General features: G+C 37.2%; 1 protein-coding gene across 2 annotated transcripts in view; it reads left to right on the forward strand.

Moving 5' to 3' along the window:
• Positions 1-24,305, forward strand: part of GALNT17 (polypeptide N-acetylgalactosaminyltransferase 17) — a 1,233,091-nt gene that overhangs the window by 346,007 nt on the left and 862,779 nt on the right. For both annotated transcript variants that reach the window (XM_044054203.1, XM_044054202.1), the window contains exon 2: positions 23,444-23,627. In XM_044054203.1, coding sequence (XP_043910138.1) covers positions 23,444-23,627 — 184 coding nt within the window. The remainder of the gene's footprint in view (positions 1-23,443; positions 23,628-24,305) is intronic.

Below are 24,305 nucleotides of genomic sequence, written 5' to 3' on the forward strand. Positions count from 1 at the left end.
GCTGAAGATTTATGAGATTAAACTCACTGAAATAAGAGAGAAAACTACAGAGATATTTTAATGACTTTAAGACTGGACAAATTTTCACATGGTCCAATCAGAAAGGGAATTCCTTTTTACGTCAGAGGACATCACAACTGGAAGAGGAGATTCAGTGAACTGAACCAGCATTAACTACACAGTAACCCACAACAATTGTAAATCCAAATATTGTTTTCGCACTGGACCCACTGAATTTCCTGCAACTACTGAATTCACCCCTTCCATTTGTACAACAGCTGAAAAAGAAAAAGAGCCAGAGTAGCAACCAGCGAACAACTGTGTTAGAAAAATATATAATAGTAATATGCATGCTTAGTGCATTTGAGGTTTAAAAGGGTTAATACATTTATTCTGTTCACACTGCATGAATCTGCACAGCTATTAGAAACTTAACAAGAGACATTTCATTTCTGCTAATGTCATGAAGATAACAAGAGACATTTCATTTCTGCTAATGTCATGAAACTTAACAAAGAGATATTTAATTTCTGCTTATACCATGAGAAAATATGCAGCTGCTAGAGGCTTTGATAAAGAAAACAATAGATGCTTGAAAGTATAAACCATAGTCAGCATTGCTTGCACTAAAGTTAGAAATGTATCTTGAATCTAGACAAAATGTAACACATGTATTAGAACTGTACAATTGAAGAATTGAAAAGTTAAGGTGGGCTAAAATAATCCCAAGGCCAGGTTGTTTTTCTCAAAATGTTTTTGCAAGATAGCAAATAATCCAGTCAAGTCAGCAATAAGTCTGGTAACATTTTCTGTGAAACATACAGAAAGCTGTGTCCAGCTACGTCAGCAATAGAATAGTAACATTTTCTGTGTGACATGAAGAGAACTGTATAAGAATAACATACTGATCATCGAAGAGCCAGACAAATCTTGTACCTACATGCTTTGTCTTCTTGCTGCAAGTAATAAAGGGTGCCTTGCTTGAACCCAACGTGCATTGGTCTTTGAAGTTTTTTCCTTTTACAAACTGTGAAGAATCAACAGAGAGCTTTAATGCAGAAGATGGACTTGTTTTTAACCTTTCCAGGTAATTAACTTTGCCCCAAATATCCGTACTTAATAAGGGACTTAATTTTATATCTGCCTGTACTATCGAAGTATCGCAGGTGTAGGCAGCAGTTAAATATTTTATTAGGTCCCAAAATCTGAACATCATGTTTGGGAATGACAACATCCATGATGATATGGTACTGAGTACTGTTATTCCTAACACCGACCCAGTCACACACACTTTTGAGAAAGCAGTAGAACACGATATATATGCACTATATCAAAATCTAGATCAACAAAATGTTTTTCATAATTTGACTTGTGATAAATATCATGCTCTGAAATCTTTAACTGAAAATGCCCAAATTGTTATAAAGCAGGCAAATAAGGGGTGGGGGGGTGGAGTTGTAATTCTTGATATTCATTATTATATGTTGACTATGCATGAAATGCTTAATACTAAAGATTATAGAAAAATCACTAGGTTAGAAAGGACTAATATTATCAAGAGAGTGAGTAGTAGTCTGTTAGATATGTGTACTTCTAAAGCTATAGACTTTGATTTATTCATTTTCCTCACTACTACATCTATAATCACACCTCTTATCTACGGAATACCTAAACTTCATAAAAATAAGACTAAACCACCATTGAAACCAATAGTCTCTGCAACGGGATGGGTCACAGAATGTATCTCCAAATCTATAGACTCGGAACTAATGAAATGGCTACATCCAACATGTACTATAACAAAAGATTCCTCTGACTTTCTTAAGGATATATGTATGTGGACTATGGGTAAAGATATTACTAATTATTACTTGGTCACTGTGGATATATATGTGGACTGTGGGTAAAGATATTACTAATTATTACTTGGTCACTGTGGATATATATGTGGACTATGGGTAAAGATATTACTAATTATTACTTGGTCAATGTGGATGTATATGTGGACTATGGGTAAAGATATTACTAATTATTACTTGGTCAATGTGGATGTATATGTGGACTATGGGTAAAGATATTACTAATTATTACTTGGTCACTGTGGATATATATGTGGACTATGGCTAAAGATATTACTAATTATTACTTGGTCACTGTGGATATATATGTGGACTGTTGGTAAAGATATTACTAACTATTACTTGGTCACTATGGATATATATGTGGACTATGGGTAAATATATTACTAATTATTACTTGGTCACTATGGATATATATATATATATATATATATATATATATATATATATATATATATGTGGACTGTGGGTAAATATATTACTAATTATTACTTGGTCACTGTGGATATATATGTGGACTGTTGGTAAAGATATTACTAACTATTACTTGGTCACTATGGATATATATGTGGACTATGGGTAAAGATATTACTAATTATTACTTGGTCACTATGGATATATATATATATATATATATATATATATATATATATATATATATATATATATATATATATATATATATATGTGTGGACTGTGGGTAAAGATATTGCTAATTATTACTTGGTCACTGTGGATATATATGTGGACTGTGGGTAACGATATTACTAATTATTACTTGGTCACTATGGATGTAGATTCCTTATTTACATGTACTCTGAATAGTACTGGTATTGATTGTATTAAACATTTCCTAAGTGAGTTTTCACAGATGGATGACAATAAAATCTGTCATCTCCTGCATATTGTTTTGTAAAATAATATCTTTATATTCCAAATGCAATTATATCAGCAGAATAATGGCATAGCCATGGGCACGCCTGTAGCTTATACATATGCAAACATTGTTATGTTCATGTGGGAGGTTGAATTTATTATGTCTAGCTCTAGAAACTTGTTTTTTTTTGAAAGAATTGGTTTCTGTTGTTGGTTTGTGGATGACCTGTTCATCTGGACAGGAACAAGAGATTATTTTAATTTATTTTTTGAATCAATTAATACAAGTACAGAATATTTAAAGTTTGAAAACGCAATATGTTTACTTAGGATTGATTTTTTTTAGATGGATCTTTGACTAAGACAGACAGAGGTACTTTGGATACAAATTTATTTAAAAAGCCTACAAAAAGGATGGGTCTATATTATAAGATCGATGTTTGAAAACATCGAACAACATATGGTCGATGTCTTCAAACATCGACCTTATAACAAGACAAAAAAGAAAAAAGTACCCTAACGGGTTTAAGCAGGAGGGCAAGCATCCCTGTGCCCCCACACCCCCTGCTACTTAAATATACCAACTCTGAGACTGCACTACATTGCAGTAAATAGAAATTTCCGTTTACACGTTTGAGATTCTGAGCATTCGATATTCTCGTGTCAACAATGTCAGATTTGACATTGTCGGCTTTCGAGAATATAATATAGTCCCAAAAGGAATACATACTTGCATCATACAAGTATGCACCCTTCATTCGTGTTTAACAATGTGATAGAGAATCAGATGAAACGTATTGCTTGGTAAGATATGGATGATTTGCAAATGACATCCCAGTTAGAAAATACAGCAGAAGACTGTTGAGAAACTATTGTCATTGCTGAGAAGCAATTTGAAGTGGCTACATCTGAACAAGTATTTTTAAAATTCCTCTCTCTGACAAAGTATAATTTTGAATGTGTCCTGTTAGACATGTTTCCTTCTTTAACACAGTCTTAACAAACTAGTCTATTTGGGTATTTTAATTGACTAGTGAATTGACTGAAATTAGATTTTAAATCTATAAAATTTGTCTAGCATTTCATGTATTTTTTGTTTCATTCGTGTTATATTTTCTTCCCAACAATATTGAGTGAGATTCTTATAGATGCCCTTGCTTTACCTAGAGACTAACACAGCTAGTCTGAATTGATTTTTTCAACACCTTTATTGAATTATCACTCATGGCATAGACAAACTTACATTTATATAAAATGAACTCACATTAACAAGTTCACATTTACAAACATTATGCATTGCATGTATTGGTACATATCATGTAATCTGTCATAAAATCTAAGCAACATTACACAAATTATTCAGTTCCTGCCTTTTCTTAAACCTCATTCCTCCTCCAAAACCTTTTTCTGCATGCATTCCTTCCACAATGTCCATTTTTTTCTGTATAATTTACTTGCACCTTTTCCTAAAGATCTCACTTCCTGTTCTTTTACGTATATTACATTATTGCAGAATTCACTACTTCGAGTATAGTTGGTTTAGATTTTGTTTTCCATTTTCTAGTAATTGCTTTTTTGGCAACCACCAGAATTAAACTTAACAAGGCCTTATATGTCTAAACAATTCAGATTCTGAATTATGAAAAGAGTTTTCAGACAGAAATTAATTTTCACTTAAATTAATTTTTGGTCAAATGGACTCGACCATTTCAGTTTCAGTGAAATGACATGAATCCCGTACTACAAAGGGTAACTTCTTGCATAACCATTTTAAAAACCCTATTATTTTGTTTGCCTTGTCAAACTATGATATTGCAGAATACATTCACTAACACACTGACCTTAGCTGCTTGGTAACCAAATTGAAAAAAACTGCATACTATTTTGCAATGGTATAATTGATTGGATGGCTGTAACTCTTTTACACAGAGATGCAGTGTAGGAATTTCAGAATTTTATTTTTGTGCCCAGTACTTTTTACAAGCATACACAATGTTATAACCATGTACCTATAACCAAGACTGTCTGGTTCTTATATACAACCACAATTCCATCATAAAAAAGATTGTAGATGTAAATAAGAATATTAAATAATTAGTTCCTCAGTTGATAACGTAAAAATATCTGGTCATTGTAGTTGAAAACAATTATACAGTATTACCTCTAGTAATTCAGCTACAGACAAACTGCAGCCAGGGCGGCATAATATTTAGAAAGAAAGAAGCAGTAACAGTTAATACTTTCAAGGTAGTTACTAGGCTTGAAGTCAAGAAAACCATTGAGTAGCCTAGCCCAGATTCCCAATTGCCCTTGTGCTCCCTTTGGTTAAGTGACTTGCTCAGAGTCTCACAGTACGCAAATGAAGGATGAGGGATTCAAACCCTGGACTATAGGAAGCTGCTTATTAATCGCTGATAGCCTTAGTTCTCTGTGCTAATTTCCAGAGTAGAAAGGCAAGACTATGGAGTATTATTTGTCCTAAAGGTTCTAATATGGCTAAACTCCAGATTTGAAAGACAGTGTTGGCATTTTTTGAAAACAGTTCAATAGCAGCAAATACACAAAATGAATGGTTCTGGAATACTAATTAGAAACAATTAGCCATAAAACTGAAAATCAACAATGATCTGTACCTTCTCTTTTGTCTCCAGAATGCTCAGCTTACAAATAATCCATGACTGTATTATATATACATCAGTCAGCAATAATTCAGTGATTATAAACAAGATATCAAGTTCTTTAAACGGAACAGCAGTTATTACTATTACAACAAAAATAATCTTCTTTCTTCAGCAACAATACTATGTCCTAAAAATCTCACAACCTTGCCAGTGACACTTTGGATTGAAGCCAGACGGACCTGTTGTCCTCTAGCAAGCACTAAGGATATAGTTTCACCTTTTGTATATGCCATCTCTGATGATGATCTCTTGCAAAGCAGTGTTTCACAGGTAAGATCCCTTATTAATGGGATTAACCAATTCAAAACATAAGGGAATGGAAATTACAGGAGTTGGCCAAGCATGCGCTGTTTATGAAACGCAAGCTTATAGTTACACAGATAACTCAAAGACAGCATTTGTTCAGTGCATTTCACTCTCAGTATAACATTCCAGATGAAGAAGCAAAACAACAATTGTGGTGTAATATCCACGCATAACCTCGGCCATAATTTGTTCATGAATCTGAATCATTTCTCAATAAATCCACAGGATCTGCACTGAATAATCAAATGAGAAACTGTCAGCGTCTACATGCACATGCAAGCTGAACATACAAAACTACACATGTACACCCTTCATCCCCTGGCCTCCTAAACTAATATAGCCAACTTCTAACTCACAAAAACTCATGGCGAATTTAAAATAAAAATGTTGTGGGGATTTCCTGTTCATTTAATCTATCTTGAGTGGGTGTTAATAAAAAGTGACAACAAATGAATACTGTTCTGAATGTAACCCTTCTGCTGTTAGGTCATTGACTGTCAGAGTTTTAATACATATCTGTTTAAATATGAATTGAGGAGAGGGAAATACCTAATTCTGGGCCTGTGGTAAGATTATCGGGAGGGTAATACAGTTTATTATATGAAGCTGAACATAATTTATTATTTTAATTAACTGTTTAATTTTCTTGAACTTTACATCCAGTAACAGTCCCTTGAGTCCATGGCTAATCCACTCACCCCACATTATCAGTTTTTAATAGCCCCAGTAACTCCTTGGTTGATTTCAAATATATGAAGCTGCCTGTCTGAGCTCATAGTAGTCTAACACGTCATCTGGACACCAGCAGATAAACACTCCAATTTCAAAGAATCTTTTAAAAGAGAATTAAAAAAATGTAACTCCCACATCAATGACCTTCCTTAATTTATCTTCAAGTAGGTTTTATCCTTTCCATTTGTTAGAATCTAACCTTATGCTTAGAGGTTTTTACACTCTGGGAAAGTAAAATGCTGCTGAGCAGCATGTGTGTATACATGCTTACCCCTCATATCGATTATTCCTTTTTTCTGTTTGCACAGGTTGGATATTGATCTTTGCTATGACTAATAAGTTAATGTATTAGCATACCCTTTTCTTTCAAGTTCTACAAGGCAGTCAAAATGCATCTGAATTTTACACACACTACGTCAGCACCATTAAGCTGAATATGGCCTAGCATACTTGGGTTTGATTAATGTCACAAGTGTCTGATGTTCTGGCATGGGGAATGGGCATGCCCATCTTGGGGATGAAAGTGATCACCTGGGCACATTTCATGGTATATCTCCACTGGCAGCAGGAGAGGTGTAGTGGGCCAATGCTTCAAATAAGGCAGGGGCAGTCAAATCACTGTCAAGGTGAGACAGTATGTCAATATTCTCCACTGGCATTGCACATTTGTCCCAATGCATTATGGATGGACAGAAGGGTGGGGAATGTAAGGCATAAAGCAAAATACACTCTGGTAGTACCGTGGTGCTGCATCAGCATCCTCAGTCTTCTCATCATCCATGAGTCAAGAATAGTACAAGGGTGGCTAAGGCAGGTATGGTAGATGGTTTACTATTGCAATTTTGAATCAGCTTTGGTCAACCATTTAAAATGTTGACCCGAAATGCTGAATTCAAAATTCTGAAAAGTAAACTAAAGCAAAAATGAATACATCAACCACCATGCTTCAGTGTATTCAAGCACAGCAGGAGGTGATGTCACTCACCTTCTGCTATGCACAGTAATGACCATTGAACACTACAGTCAACGGTACATTAATTCCTCTATTTTGCAGGGGGCTACACCCACCTGCACCTCCCACACCTCCTGCACATTTAATATACCATCCCTGAGATCACACTACAGTCAGGAAATGGCCTAATTCCCTGTTCTTCACTGAACTGCGACCTCCCTGCACAATGTCTAACCCAAATGTTGCTGTAGTCTAGTCAATCGATTTTGGTTCGACATTCTGCTGACTTGGAAGCTGCAAGTCGACCACATGCTGGTTGACTGATGAAATTTCCAAGTTTTGATAGTAAACCATGATAGAATTAATAAATGAGGAGAGGAACTAATGGTGAGCTGATGGTCAGCTGCCGGGAGGCAGAAATACCCCTCAAAAATTCTTGCATGTGCTTTCCTAGCCTTTCACTTGTTATACTGGAAGGGGCTCCTTGCAGGGCTGGTGCAAGTCTAAGTGGTGGTTTGATTATTTTCACTGGGTACATACTCAGGATGACTGGTTAAGGCCCAGCAAGTTTACTGGTATTTCCACATTTTACGTGTTTCCTCTGGTAATTAGACTGACAAGGTTTACCTTTTTAGCCAGATGGCAACTTGTTTTTATTCTGGATCCTCTCAGAGCTGGCATTTTAGAGGTTTAATGCATGGGTGTCCCAGGCCCCAGCATTTATGACTACAGGATCAGATCTGAGATTAACAAACCTAATATCTGGAAGCTGGCTCCTCAAGTCACGTGCTTCAGCATCAGTATAACTTAGGCCTGAAACGTTTTTTTCACTCACTCGACATCTCTTAAGACCCAGCAGGTTTGATCACTTCCAGATTAGGAGGAACTGATGGGTGCCATAAGCCAAGGTTCCTGGCCCAAATGTTATTCAGTGAATAATTGTTAGCTTTATTTATTTATATATTTCACATTTGTTTACTAGGAAAGTCTGAACAAGACAGAGCCCATTTTCAGTAGAGGCCCAGGGAGAAATGCTGCAGACACATGTCTTTGGAATGTGGGAGGAAACCAGAACACCTGGAGGAAACCCACGCAGGAAGGACATGCAAACTGTGCACAGAAGGCACCCCAGCTGAGAATCGAACCAGAGAACCTCTTGCTGTGAGGAGACAATACTGAAAGCTGCACCACTGCCTTTTTGAACTTGCATAATGAGTGTGATCTCACCCATCAAAATACTTATTTTAAGCCAGTTACTGGTATAGTGCAGATCTCATATTCCTGGCATGTATGGAATCACTTAGTTCTGGTCAGCACAACACCTGATGCTATGCTGTCGTGTGTGTGTGCGGGAGTGTGTTCAAGTCTTATTTAGGGTTGGAAGAAGAGAGACTCCATCCACATTCTATTCCCTTTGATAGTTTTGAGTCACAGCCACTGAGAATCAGCCCTCCCTCCTTAGTGCCCATCTTTGACTTCCTGTTTGAGAATATCATATGGCTGATGAGGTTTAGCATATTTAACCTCCATCCTTGACTTCTTTACTCAAGAATTCTGAAGAAAGCCAAAAATGGGGGCAAAGCCCCAAAATAAGAGGGAAAGATTGACTATTACTCTAATTCACATATTTTGCATTAACATGCATTTTCTGAACAATGAGAAACATGAAATTCTAATGCTAGCATAATTGACTATATGTAATCCTCTGTCATTTATCAGAAAACTATGGATTATATAAAGTGATAAGCAAATATATGAGGCAAGAACAAGGGCATTCTGCAAAATTCTGGACATTTAAGAGGTATGCCAGCTCTCCTGTTTTCTCTAGGTGTCTCAGTGAGGAAGAAAATGATGGATCATCTTCTCATCACTTCTTTGTGGTCTTTAACACTACTATCTTTGGAATATGGAGGTACCTATAGTCTATTTGCCCCCCACCAAGAATGCCATTGCCATTACAAGCCCCTGACTAATCACAGTGAATCACTTTGAGCTGACTCCTCTCTGGTGTCTACTGACTAGCACCTGTTGCATAGATTAGAGCCTTTCTCCTCACATCTTAGAAAGGACTATAGATCTTTGTATAGCTGTAGTAAAAGGGTATATTTTTCCTTTGTCTTTCATCTATCCAAATTCCAGGCCATCCTGATGAACTGGTACTGGCTAAACTTCAGGGATCCCTGGATTCTGTGATCTGGAAGGATCTCCAGCTTCTCAGCTGTTCTCCCTGATAGTCCTCTTTGAGATGTGTTTAGATGGTGTGGCTAAAGGTTCAGTGGTTTCTTGTGCAGAATGACATGGCTGAGGCTGTCCACCTCAAGAAATGGCTCATCTGCAGTGTTATACTGTAAGTTCGAGGAAAGAACGGTCTTTGACCACATCTCTAATTAACTGGTGGGTGGCCTCCTTTGTACTAAAGAGATCATTACCTGCATAAGAAGGGACTGGTTCTTCTATTTTTAAATCATATTCTTCTAACTTAAAGAAGAAACCTAATTTTCACCTAAAAGGTAATGCCTGCCAGTCCTCTCTATATCCATGTTTTGCTGGTTGTGAGCCTTTATATTCACTTTCAGCTGGCTGCTATACTGTTGGCCATATTCTAGTCTGAGCCTGTCAGAATGAGACAATTATCCTGGTTCACCTCTAGGAAGAAAATCCATTTGTTTATGTAATTGGAGTTGTAACACCCATTATAGTTCATTCTCTGTTCTTTGCTCCTTATATTTTAACTTCTGCTGGTAGTTGCACTGTACTAGAGGTCTTCAAGCAGGCTGAGATTCTGTGTCAAGGGGCAGTAGAAGCTATCTCATTTTCTGGACAAGAGGAGGACCATAAGTCTTTCTTTCATTCTTATCAAAATGGGACGTTGGCCAACAACCAGGAAGTACAGTGATGTATAAGGTAAGCAAAGGAAACCTTTTAAATTTGCCCTATTCCCCACTCTAGTGCAATCTTGGAGTTGGTATGTATAGTTTGGAGGGTGTGGGGGGCATAGCTGTTAGATGTTTGCCAACTATGGCCATTCGATGAATTATTTTTCATTGTTACATGTTTTTGGAATGTTAAACTTTCACTGTTTAATGTTCATTTAGTAGTTCTCTGTATTATTTTTGTCAAAATGTGAACATAGACCCTTTTAATTCATATAATAATGTAAAAATATTGGTGATCTTCCAGGAGTATAGCTTCACCTCTTGTCACATGGAACATAATTTTGCTGACCCTACACTAATCAGTATTGGTTGCAGACCTGTGCAGACCATTGGATCATCTGCTTAACTCTACCAACTGTTTTTTTTGCTGTGGGGTTCTCCTCTTTTGTGCTAGACAGTGCATCACAGTAAGCATATTTATTTGAAAAGAATTTCTGGCATGATAGCATTTCAAGTCTCATGTTTCTGCACTGTTGAACACTTCCCTTTTGCATTTAGCTTATATTGTTTTTAATATAGAATTTTAGTGAACAGACTCAGTGCTCTAGCAGGTGATGTAGGTACCTCACCAGATCAGGGGATAGACTAAAAAGTGATAGCAATGCCTACATGAGGATATTAAAACAGCTGCAGAACATCCCCGGACCATTGAAGCTCCATCCCCTTAACTGAAGTATTTCAGTATAAGAGCCCATGTCATAGGTTAGTGCTGTAAGAACTCCTGGATGTCAGCTTCATCAGTTCTTCTTATAACAGGTGTTTCTAAGATCATCTATTTCACTGGACTCGTATTCAGTATTTCTAGCATTGAGAGAGGAAGGTAAACATTACTTGGGTGTCTATGTATTTGACGTAAAAGAAATTATAGACCTTCTAAATCCCTCATGACCATCTAAATGTTTCGTACATGCTTAGATGTTCGTGTGCAGTAGGTGCTTCCAGGGTTGGGCATTTTTATCAGACAGTTGAAGCTGCATCTACTTTTCACCTTCTGTATCCAGTAATCACCATTATTTGTGCTAGAAAAGAAATCATGATTTTTAGGAAAATCTTATTATAAATTCTCTGTCTACTTCCTGGCAGCAGCTTAATCTGAAGGATACCAAATCATGCAGTGAATACGGAATAATCCCTGAAATGTATTCAAACCTTTATGGATGTGACACTGCAGCTAAGTCTCCTGTGTAATGTGTTACCAATAACCTTTATTATATTCCCGTCTGAACTGGAATGCTGTACTTACAAAGATGTGCACAATAATGCTGACATCAGTGGTGCAACAGTAGTGAAGTGTCACTGTGATGGTACAATGTCTACAATCACCAGTACCATCTCGCTTGACACATTCTTGCATATACATACTCAAACACACAAGGGGGTAAGGGTAGTTCTGCAAAAATATATTGAACTTCTATATAGTCAGGCTTCAGCAAAACCATTTTGTTTAATTTCTGATGTGATTAGACTACTTATATGTCATTTATAGTTTGTCATTTTAGTTTTTATGGTAGTGTTTTCTTGCTAACTTCATTAATTTGTTATATTTTCTGTTCTTGGACATAAGTGCCTTGATAAAGTTAAAAATGTATCTGAAGCTGACTTCCAGCTTCAAGCAATAAAAAGCATAATAATAAAAATTACATAATCTTCTGTTAATCTGTTTAAGCTATCAAATAAATGTCACTGGAAAGGTACGTGATAAAGCACACCACTATTCCAATTAGCTATAAAACTAACTAATAAAATGTCTAATTTCCACAACCAAATGAAATGGAAGGGCATTGAGAACTTCTCTTTGTGTCAGCAAAAAAATGGATAATATAAGGTCATGTCTCTGTGTTAATGCATTATACATTATTTTTAACTTGTGAAAAAAAATATGTGAAAGCAACATGTTTGAATCTTGGTTCACTGAAGAAGTGACAGGTTTTATGACTCAGTTTTAACAGCAGTCAGAGCTTTGTCGGATATATACCAAGGCTTTAAAGTATATATGTCTAAAGTTTAGAATGTTATGTCTCAACTGAGGACGTGCAGTCACATCTTTTAAGAAACATACTTTAAGAAACAATGCACTGTTTGGTTGATCATGTATTAAGTTGTATATTTATATACATTTAGCTTAAAAAAGGATAGAGCTTGATGTAAAATGGAAAATATAAGATCTAAGTGTTGTCCTGATGTCTGTTTCAATAGTAGCGACCTGAACATGGTGAACCGACTTCCTTGAGTTCAGTAACAGTCCCCAACTCATCCAGTGGGACCCCATACTTTTCCGTATAGGATGAGTGGTATAATTCCTCCAGCATGTTGTGGATCTGCCCAGGCTCACTATCCAGGTGACCATGACTTGTACACCTTCCACAGGAAAGGCATAGGTGTCATCTTTACTCGATGTCAAACCACCTTAGTTGCCACCTACCAATCAAGAGAAACAATGGCTGTACTCTGGGACACTTCGGATTCTGAAGCTCTTCAGCTGTCATGGAAAGTCTGACAATCCTGCCAGGTGACCTTGTTTTAGTGTTTGTATCTCTGGTCTCACTGTTTCATTAGTTGCTCACAATCTATGATAATAGGTGAGGATAGGGAGAAACTGAATAATAAAATGATCTTCATTCTATGACACAGAATACACTTTGAATTTGCAGTCTGTACCAATGCATGCAGTACTGTCATCCACTGGGTAGTCTCATGGTACCTTTTACCCTCAATTAAACTCTTCCACTGAAAGTGGTTGCTCCTCCTAATATCCAAATAACAAGCCACTGCTTTTGAAGAAACTACAACCTTCCTTTTAGAGGTGCTAGTTTTATTATATCTACTTTAAACTCATCAGCAATCCATTCCATGACATGGCATCCTGCGAGTGACTGTAGACACTTGAGGTCAAGAGGACAATGACTGCAAAACACAGAATCCAGTTCCCATCTTCCCAGAGTTGATACTCTCCAGTCCTCAGGTGCTCCTTGATATTTATTTCCAAAAATCATGCATTTATCAGTAGAGAAACAAGGCACACTTAGGAAAGCCCTACTTAAAATTTATTTGACTTACCTCCAAGAGTGAAGACATAACCCTCACTTTGCCAGTACAGGAACTGGATGGCACACAGTAGAGTCCTGGAAACCAGTTATATTGTAGCACTTCCTTTTTGCAACACATTTTGGGAGTCTGTGATAATATGTCCTTTTCAGGTCCAAAAATATATTTAAACAACAGCGTGGCAAATTGTCATGACCCCTTTAATATCAACTCAAATTAAAATAATTGATCTGAACTTCCAAGGTCTGGACAGAGAATGCCGTGCTCCTCCTGAATCAGAAGCTCATCTATAAGATGCAGTTTCCTTTACAGCATCCTGGCATGGTCTTTCCCAAACGTTCTGTAAAGTGTGATCTTCTGCAAGTGAAGCACACTCTTGTCCCCCACTAACAAAAATGGTAATCACTAAGTTTGCGTGTCTGAAATTGCTGTTCTCATATGTCATATGGCACCAAAAAAAAATGGACCACCACCACTTAAAATATCTAGTGCCTTTATCATTTTACCTGGTTTTATCTACTCACAAAACTTTACCATGCAGAAGTGTTCTATTCCCACAGTGACCTCATCTAGATTAATGTATCTTTTCTTAGGAGCTGCTCTGATACTGTCATCTCAAGGGAGAATCACTCATCATGTTCTGGCGCTCTTCAAAGTTTTTCTTCCTCTCAACAATGTCCTCTGCCTGAGGTAATTATTAATGTGTCCTTGCTGAGAACAACTTGGACAATGTCCATCCTGTCTTCTCAGTCATGGAGTCATTTATATGAGCCTGACTTAGACCACTCAAAAAACTTTCTCCATGACCTCTCCAAATTCCTCTACCACCTGGCCTCCTACTTCATTGGTTGCTGTCTTTCTGACTTCCCTATAACTCTCAGTAAAATGCAGCTGCACTCCCTTTTCATCAAAAGGGCTATGTGGAAGATTTGCTTTTTTAGTCTGATTACTTTCCTTAGTATGGTTATCTGCCAGCCAGTCCTAGATTTTTCAGCATGATAGCAAACTTGGCTGCCTGACTGTTTTTTGCCACCTAGATTACTTTTCGTCTTGAACAGGGAACATTCATTGGTTCACAGGTTCATAGGTAATTACTAGGCTATCTGCCCTAGGGCCTACATAAGCCTAGCCAACAAGGTTCCCTGTCTTATGCCACCCAAGAAAGTTATTTTCTTGTGCCACTGTCGAGCAGAGACACAGAAGTGATCCCCAGAGTGTATTTCCTATTTCCCATCCACTCATCAAGATTTTTCTTGGAGTGCTATTGAAGAACTTTGCTTGACATAAATGGGTAGCCTGTTCCAGAGTATGGGAAGTCTCTGGGACAGGAATCTATCCCTCCAGCATGTCCTGTTTATTGTGGAGACAAGGTTTAGGTCCCTAGAGTATGTAGCTTGGAGGGATTGGGATTTCTTTAGGTGTAGCATGTCCTTGTGGGTTTGACATAGCTTTATATGTTAGGCAGAGACCACCTCAGAGTAGGCGATATGCTATGGAGTAAATCTGGAGTTTTTTAAGATGGTCAGTGTAGGGCATCTGTTTGAGGCCAATAATCCTCTTTGTGAGATACTTCTGTGGCCTTTCCAGCTACTGCAGATGTCTTGTGAGGTTCATTCCAAAAGGGGCATTGTACTCTGAGTGTCGAGTAGAAGGGAACAATGACCTCTTTTTTCCTGGATGAGAACTCTTTTATGATGAGGTGTGCCACGTAGAAGGACTTCCTGACTACTGTGGCGATGTGACTATCAAAGGACAGCCTACTGTCCACTTGGGTCCCAAGGTCTCTTATCATGCATTCAGTGTTAAGTAGACTGCTGTCTATGTAGTAGTTCATGGGTACAGAGTTTTTATCAAAGGGGGTGACCATACACTTTTTAGCATTGAGCTTGAGGCCATGGCTCTGACACCAGGCATCTGTCTCAGCAAGGCCTTTCTGAAGGATTTCCACATCATTTGGGGACTCGACTATGGCTCCTAGTTTGCAGTCATCTGCAGACTTCGTTAGCCAGAGGCCTTCTGTGTTAGTCTGTACTTCAGAGAAGTAGATACCAAACAGGAGAGGTCCCAGGACGGAACCCTGTGGTACTCCACTTGTCACTGGTTTGAGGTCAGATTTGGAGTGTGCAACTTTTACAGTGTGGGTTCTGTCAGTGAGCCAGATGGCAGCCCATCTTGCCAACATTCATATCCTTCCTACTAAGCAAAAGAATTTATTTTAAATGGAGACCATTCAGAATTTACATATCAATCTATCTCATTATGCAGGCAAAGCTTTTCTAGAGGGGGGATTTTAACTCATCCTGTGCCAAAGCAGCTTAGGAATTCCCAAGGGAAACTATGCACATTTTGTTTTTCACATCAGTTCAGCTGCTTTCCTAGACATTGGACCCAATTTACCAACAAATACTGATCATTTTACAATTCAGCTTATCTTCTGTCAGGAGCAAATGGCCTCAGATTGGATGAGATGACTACAAAATCAGTCAATATTTGTTCCAAGGTGCTTTTACATGAAGTTCAACTAACAGAAATCTTGTCTGCAAGTACGCTGCTGATTGCTGACAGACCATGACTGAAGAGATGTTCAATGACAATTCTTAACTTGGTTTTCATTTATTTTTGGCTTATTAACAAGGAAAGAACATTGATACACACAGACCTTTTTCACACACGGCCAAGGAGCATTTTGTGGTTAAGTAACTTAGAGTCACCAAGTAAACAAATGGAGACTGTGGGACTCAAACATGAGACTAGAGGAAGTAGCTCAACAGCTGGTAGCCTTAATCCACTGCAGTAACTGCTGGACAGGGATCACAGCAGAACCAGCAGTGCTAGTCACAGTTTTCCAGGTATTTTCATTATTCCTTACATGAATCAGGAGGCCGCACCTTACTGAGTAGCACACTAACATTCTCTAAGATGGCTAACATTGTGAATATGGACAACAAAATGGATAGTTTTCTTTTTAATTTCATATTTATTAAACTGTCTAGAGCACAAGACTGATGGAAATAGTATTAATAAAGGAGACGGAATAAAACAAATGAACAATAACATTTTATATATATATATATATATATATATATATATATATATATATATATATATATATATATGTGTATGTATTATCAATGAAAATAGAATAAGCATTCATAAGAGAAAAAAAAAGTTACAGTAAAACCTGTGACTTGTCTGGAGGATACTCACTAAAACAAAGATCAAATAAATATTGTTTAAGGGATCTCTTAAAGCAGGTGATTATGAACACTCCTGAAGGTACAAAGTTAGCAGATTTCAAAGGTATGTAGTGTAGTAAGCAAATTATAGAAAACCAGAGGTTGCATGGCATGTCTGAGGAACTGCCAGAATATTCCGGGAGGTAGAGCACACCACCTGAAGAGTACAGTAGGGAATAATATACCTCTCCAAGAGAGACCTATGTCCTGTAAGAACAGATAGAACCAGAAATAAGTCTTTGGAAACAATGTGGGATTGTATAGGTAGCTCTGTGGGCCCTACAGCATAGGTGTGATGTGTTGGTAGTGCAGTATACCAGTGACCTATGGCATAGGCGTGACATGTCGGTAGTGTAGCATACCAGTGACCTATGACATAGGTAGTGCAGCATACCAGTGACCTCCGACAAAGGTGTGATGTGTTGGTATTGCAGCATACCAGTGACCTACGGCAAAGGTGTGACGTGTTGGTAGTGCAGCATACCAGTGACCTACAGCATAGGCATGACGTGTTGGTAGTGAAGTATACCAGTGACCTGCAGCATAGGTGTGATGTGTTGGTAGTGCAGTATACCAGTGACCTATTGCATAGGCGTGACATGTCGGTAGTGTAGCATACCAGTGACCTATGACATAGGTAGTGCAGCATACCAGTGACCTCCAACAAAGGTGTGATGTGTTGGTAGTGCAGCATGCCAGTGACCTACAGCAAAGGTGTGACGTGTTGGTAGTGCAGCATACCAGTGACCTACAGCATAGGCATGACGTGTTGGTAGTGAAGTATACCAGTGACCTGCAGCATAGGTGTGATGTGTTGGTAGTGCAGTGTACCAGTAACCTATGGCATAGGTGTGAATTATTTGTAGTGCAGTGTAACTGTCACCTACAGCATAGGTGTGATGTGTTGGTGGTGCAGTATACCAGTGACCTACAGCATAGGCGTGTTGTGTTTGTAGTGCAGTACACCAGTGATCTGATGCAAAGCTGCGAATAATCCATCTTGAAGCTTCGTGAAGAATGCATCAGAGCAGTCAGTGTAAAAAGATAATGCATTAAGGATCCTGTTTAGGTACTGTGTACGTGATCCTGGAAATATTGCTCAGATGGAAGCAAGATTCTTTGCCATTGGTCATATCTGGTCCTTGAATGTCAGCAATTTATCAAGAATGATATTAAGACCTTACATACTTGATACAAATGCATGTGTTTTCTTATTAAAAATTATGACGGGAGGAAGAGTAAAAAGTAGAAGAATCTCTCAAGGAACGGTCACATCCATGGTATTAGTGTTACACATGTTGAGCTTCAACCAGCTACTGGTCATAAATGAATGGCCTAGCAAATTGTCCACCCTGGAGTATGCACTCACTATTTGATCATGAGTAATATAAGTATATTGATGATATGCTAACCTTTCCTCTTTAAGATTCTTCAAGGGCACTATGAACACTGTGAAAAGCAGTAGACCCAACTTCAAACCTTATGACACACTGCAGTCCAAAGGATTGGAGCCAGAACAATTGAAACATGAGACCACCACTAGGAATAAGCTGGGGGGGGGGGGGTAGACATAGGACATAAAGGGCAGACTACAGTAGAAATATACACAGTTGATCTGGGTGCCACGACTGTCAGTGATGAATTCAACAGAGAGATCATAGTGATGAATTCAACAGAGAGATCATAATGATGAATTCAACAGAGAGATCATGCAGGACCAGTACAGAATAGAAATATTAAGGCCTGACTGTAAGATTGTTCACTACCTTAAATACTATCTCAGTACTATGGTAAGAATGAAAACTGAACCGAAAGAGCCATAAGCCCAGTGGCCACAGGATAAGGATCAAGTTGGACGTAAACTACATTTTTGATAACCATGACAACAGTTGGAAGGTCTGACATTGGCAGAAATTATTGAATGTTTGGGGAACAATGATAGCTCCTTTAGGATCAAAGTAACAACAGCCCATCTTAATAATGTTAGAAGTATCACTCCTCAAAGAAAACAGCAATATCTGATAATATCTGGTTAGAGTTTTAAAAATAAGAAAAATGCTTACCCTCAGAGATGATAGAGTCAGTATCTTAAGATTGGCTGAGGCCATGAGAATTAAAAATGGGGTAGCAGGACTCCTACCTCTTGGGGAATGGACAGTCCTATATAGCAAGGTGGAGACAATAAAGTGATGGTCATAGAGGAGGAGGAAAACAGAGCAAAAATAATATTGGGCTTTATAATCAAATTTCTACTAATGCAGTGCATGTCTGTTTTTCATGGTTTACATGACAGACAATGCTTAATTTTTTAAAACCATCACTTCCATTCCACAACAATGTGTTTTCTTTATTTTTTTTCATGTTTTAGATCGGTGTATTAAAATGCAGGCATAACCCTGGGCAACTGGTATGGCTTGCTTTTGTTGTTTTGGATAATCTAAATAGATCATAACTGCAGACTTTCATGACCCTACTTTAGAACCTTTAAATTTATGACATGTCTTTCCTTTATATTGCGAGCATTACTGTGTTCTTTTTAAATTTCCCCTTCTGAAAAACATTTCTTAATTATGAAAGTGACAGCTTGCAGCATGGCACACTCAAAAATGCTTGGAAATAGTAACAGCGAGCTTTGAAATTACTGTTAAACTGTTGGAATTTTGGTTTGTTTAAAGTGTTGGAAGTTCCATTAGCAGTTTTACACTTCTTTAAAGGAACTAACGATAACAGAGAGTAGTCACCATCATATCTCTTTACATGGTATTTATATCTGTACTTTGGTAGTCAGTATTCTAACTTTTATTTTTCTAACAAACTATTTGAAGGCTGCCCTGTTCATTATTTGTTTGCTATACACCATGTCTTTTATTTTATTATAATTTATTTTAATTTAATTATAGTGTTAAATGTTTATTTTTACCTTGATATGATCTATTTATATTCCAAAATGCCATCTGTTTGCCTGTGATCCCAAAACATGTAACGTGTTTGTTAGCCATAATTGCTTTTGTACTCACCCTAGTAACTCATATTTTTATGTAAATGTATTCTTTGTCACCGAATTGCAACTCCAAAATATGCAGGGTCATTTTTATTTTTATTTTATATATACTTTATTGACTGGGTTAGTTCTACTACGCAAGTGACCTCTTTTCTGGGATGACCCAAGGTCCTATTAATACTGACTAGGTTAAATTTGTCCAGGATGTCAAAGAACTTCACTTATTCTTTTTTATAACTAACATAGGAACTTCTAGGTACACTTGAGCCATTACCACCTCAGGCACATGGGACCCCAGTTTAACGTCTCATAAAAAAGGACAGTACATTCAGGAGTGCAGCACTCCCCTTCTGCAGTATTACCCTTCTGCTGCACCCCTCTTCTGTAGCACTTCTCTTTTGCTGCACTCCCCTCCTGTAGCACCCCCCCCCCGTCTGCAGCACTCCCCTTTCTGCTGCACTCTGCACTTCTGGAATTTTCTGAACTTTGATAACTTCTGTTGAGTTTTTCTTTCCATGTTGCCAATGAAATGGACTAAGAATTGTCAGCTATTTTAGTTAATGTAGTTATTTATTAAAACTTAAAAATAACCTAGAAAATGAGTCATGTTTCATTTATATATGCATTTTATATTTACCTGTTAACACAAAAAAACAAGTATCATCATATATTTAACACAGAATTGTTTTCATAAATAATAATGTGTTCCAATTTTAAGGGGGTCTATATTAAAATGTCGACAGCTCACAATGTTGAGTCTGAAATATTTGACATCAAAATGTCGAACTATGAAAATACCGAATGGCCATATAACCAATTTCTTTCGGTTGGACAAACAACAATGGCACACATAAACAACTATATTTAAGTGGGGGGCTAAATATAGCTGTTTTTTATGCTATTGTTGTTTGTCCAACCGATTTCTTTCCAAAGGAAATAAATCGGTTATATGGCTGTTCGCTATTTTAGTAGTTCGACATTTTGGTGTCGAACATTTCAGAGTCAACATTGTGAGCTGTCGACCTTTTAATATAGACCCTTTTAAAGTACCACATACTTAGAATATATAATGTGATGTGACTTATGAAAAAAATATTATCTGTCATTTCTACTGACATTCGGAATTTGCACCTTGCTTCACCACTCACAAGTACATTAAGTAATTTTCATGGATTTCATCACCTATTGAATATAAATATATTCTTGTGTATGCTGGCAAAATGTTGCCCACCTTCAATGAAAAAAACTATATATTTAGCATTGATTCAACATTTTCACAATACCACAAGGCTGTTTTCATAATAATTTTCCATCTGTTATTCTTCTGTCACTGCTATCTATAATGTAAAAGTGAAATATCAGTATAATTTCTTCTGACTTTTAATGATCTTAACTGGCTTTTACAGTACATTTTATAGACTGTGTGGCATTTGAGTTGATATGATGTAATATTTCAATAAACGTTCGGCCTTCCAGCTTATCAGTTCCCTCCTCTGCAGTTCTACACCCAATTAAAATTCTTAAAGGATTTATAACAGAAAAGTATAATGCAAAAATTGTTTTACTTGTTTGGTGTTTCAGAAGCTATAAAACAACCAGGTGCTTAGAAAATAGAATTTGGCAGACACACTCGTTCATTAGAGAAAATTGCTACAGTCAGGATTTGCATTTGTCCTGAGGTACAGTGAACTTACTATTGGTTATACAACGCAATGAATTTTAGGGAGCAAACCCTAGCTCTACAGATACAGACCTCAGGAAAAAAAGATAATTTCAAAAAGTGAGTTAGTAGTTTCTGTTGTAGTCCATTTAAGTTTTAGTGGAATGACTTTTGTTGATATGCTATGGATCTCTTGTGTCCAGCTATATTTGTTGATAAGATTGTATTCTCCACTCTAGTTAGCTTTGCTTTGTAATGTTATGGGAAAAAAATTATATTAATTTGAATGATTTTTACAATGCTAACTTGAAAGTCACATCACTTTAACATACACATTATATGTTGCATATTTTTATTGATTTTACTGACTTTTTATTCATGCTACTCAGTTAGACTGCTGTTGTGCTCCATTTTGGAATGTCAACATGTGAAAAGCCATCATATGTGCAGCTGTTTTTATCAGTCTGCATCCTTGTGTTGGATGTATGTATGTTTATGTAGCTTGTCTGAATTTCTGAAATTGGTTGTGCTTTTTTATTCATTGCTGTGCCTTCTCTGTACAGTTGTCAATATGTAAACAGTATGAGAGCATACCAGCTATGTAGTGGTCAGCTGCTTGGCTAACTGAACTTAAATTAAATGAGATTTAGCTATGTAGTGGTCAGATGCTTGGCTAACTGAACTTAAATTAAATGAGATTTCAAGTGAGATCACCTAGTTTGAAGTTTGCCCCTTTAATTACAGGGATTTGAAAATATGCATCTCTAAAAGTGAATCGATCACTTTACTTTGATTCAAATTATATTTTCAGGATATATATTTTTTGTCCCCTTCCTCATCTGTCCATCACTTGTTTTACCAGCTTCTCCAATTCACCCCCAGATACCACTTTTTGCCAGGCCCACTGTGGATTTTAAAGGCATCATGGGGGGGGGGGGGGTCATGCTGTCATTCAAACAGACACGCATCTGACATGTCTACCTTCCTTCTCAATGTCTGTAGTTACATCTGTGGGATGGATATCCTTTGATGGAGTTGTTGTGCATCTCCCCACTTCCACAGCAGCTCAGCCACGTATACCCCCTCCCGTTTGGGCCATGCCTGTTATCATTTAACATCCCAAATCTCCACAAGGGATCATTGCAGGAGACATCCATGTCATCACCCTCCCCAACAGGGTGGTAATGCCCATCCCTCCATGCTTCTTCATCAGTTGCTTGAGCTGCTGATCAAACTTGGGTCACCTAAGTCATTGTCAGGGCTTTATCCTTCTATGCCACCAGATCAGCTAAGAGAATTTGGGTGTGAGTTAAATGAGGAGCCAAACAGTTTTTGACTGTGTCATTATCTCTATAGCTGTGCTTTGTTTATAATTCTATGTACTGTGCACACAGTCTACACCACAGCTGTATGAATACAGATATCTCTCTGCCTATTCAGCTACTTACTGTATCTGCACCTCTTCTGTGCTTGTGTAGTTATGTGTTCTCTGGCATTTGTGTGGATATCTTCTGTATCTGTTTGGCTGCAGCTGTGGTATGTGTCTTAATGGAGTTTGTGCATATTGCACAAGTAGTTGTGCATTGTACTGTCATCATCTGATTGATGCATACTTCATCAGCATCTTGCCACCCCTTACTAAACTACTATAAGGTATCAGTAGCTAATCAGATATGCAGTTAATATTCATTAATATATATGCATATGCATTAATATTCTTGTATTTAGTATCAACAAATTTGTTGTCTGCATTTCTGACCCTTCGGTGTATATATTTGCATTGCATCATTATATTTGCAAAAAAAATCTGTTCTATAATGAAAAAAAGAGAAAATGATTGTGAGCAGTTTATTTACAAACACTTATTTAAAATTTTCAGTGTTGATATCTAAGGGTATCACTGATAACAGTATTGAGTAATTCTGTTGGTCTTTTTAAGTTACCCATTCGAAGACATGCAATGTATGTTTAGACAAAGTAAAACCTTATCTTACATTTTGGACATACAGTGCATAATTAGACAAAGCAAAACCCCATTTTATTACATCCACAGTACATTGACCAGTAGAATTCGTTCTGAACAATCAGAGATCAAGAGATTAAAACTTTTAGTTTTTCTGACTAGTATTTGACACTGAGTTTCATTTTTGTTTGAAAAGGTCTGTCCAAGTCTCTGGGACTCATTGAAGGCTATGGAGGTCGAGGCAAAACTGGGCAACCTGCTACTCTGTCACCTGATGAGGAATTAAGAGCTAAAGCACCACATGAAAAGTATGGTTACAATGCTTATCTTAGTGAGAAGATTTCCCTGGATCGATCCCTACCAGATTATCGTCCAAGCAAGTAAGCTTCAGACATTACAGTTTATTCCATTACTTTTTCATTTAGCAGTAGTCACTATGAGTGAATTGGTTAAGTACTGGGGCTTGCTGCTACTTTGCAGTTAGTATTTAAAGATGACATGACCTATTTTGCTTCTTTTGTTTCCTGTAATTTCATTCACCTTTGTAAATGTAGATTTAGGACATATGAAGACAGGGGAATGTTAGGATACATGTAGATCATAAAAATCTGCTGTTACAGACCAAAATGAGACATCAAACTAATTTAGAATCTGATTCAGAGAGTAGTTGAAACGTAAACTTTTAATTAAACCTAGACTATGAAAAATAGGGAGAGTTGTCATTTTATCAGCAGTTTATCGAGTAACTATTTTTATAGCAATTTTGTTTTCATAAAATAGGATGGATGTTAATAACTGTGTTCTCACTATGAAGAATGGTGAATATGTCTCAGAAGCTAAGTATTGGTTTCCTACAGGGAGTTGTCTTCTTTTTAATCCTTTGTATTAGTTCCTTGTTAAACATGGACCTGTTTTATTATCAGTCACTTAGGGCAGTACATTGAATAAGACAAAAGCTACAACAGGTAAGCCTAATACTTAGTTTTTATGCTTTTATGCTTATTTATTTATTGTGCTCTCTCTCACTACTGATTCAGAGTGTATATAGGTTTACCTTC

The sequence above is a fragment of the Protopterus annectens genome, chromosome 13.part0 (genome assembly GCF_019279795.1).
Source record: "Protopterus annectens isolate FY-2018-M chromosome 13.part0, PAN1.0, whole genome shotgun sequence".
Taxonomy (NCBI): domain Eukaryota; kingdom Metazoa; phylum Chordata; order Ceratodontiformes; family Protopteridae; genus Protopterus; species Protopterus annectens.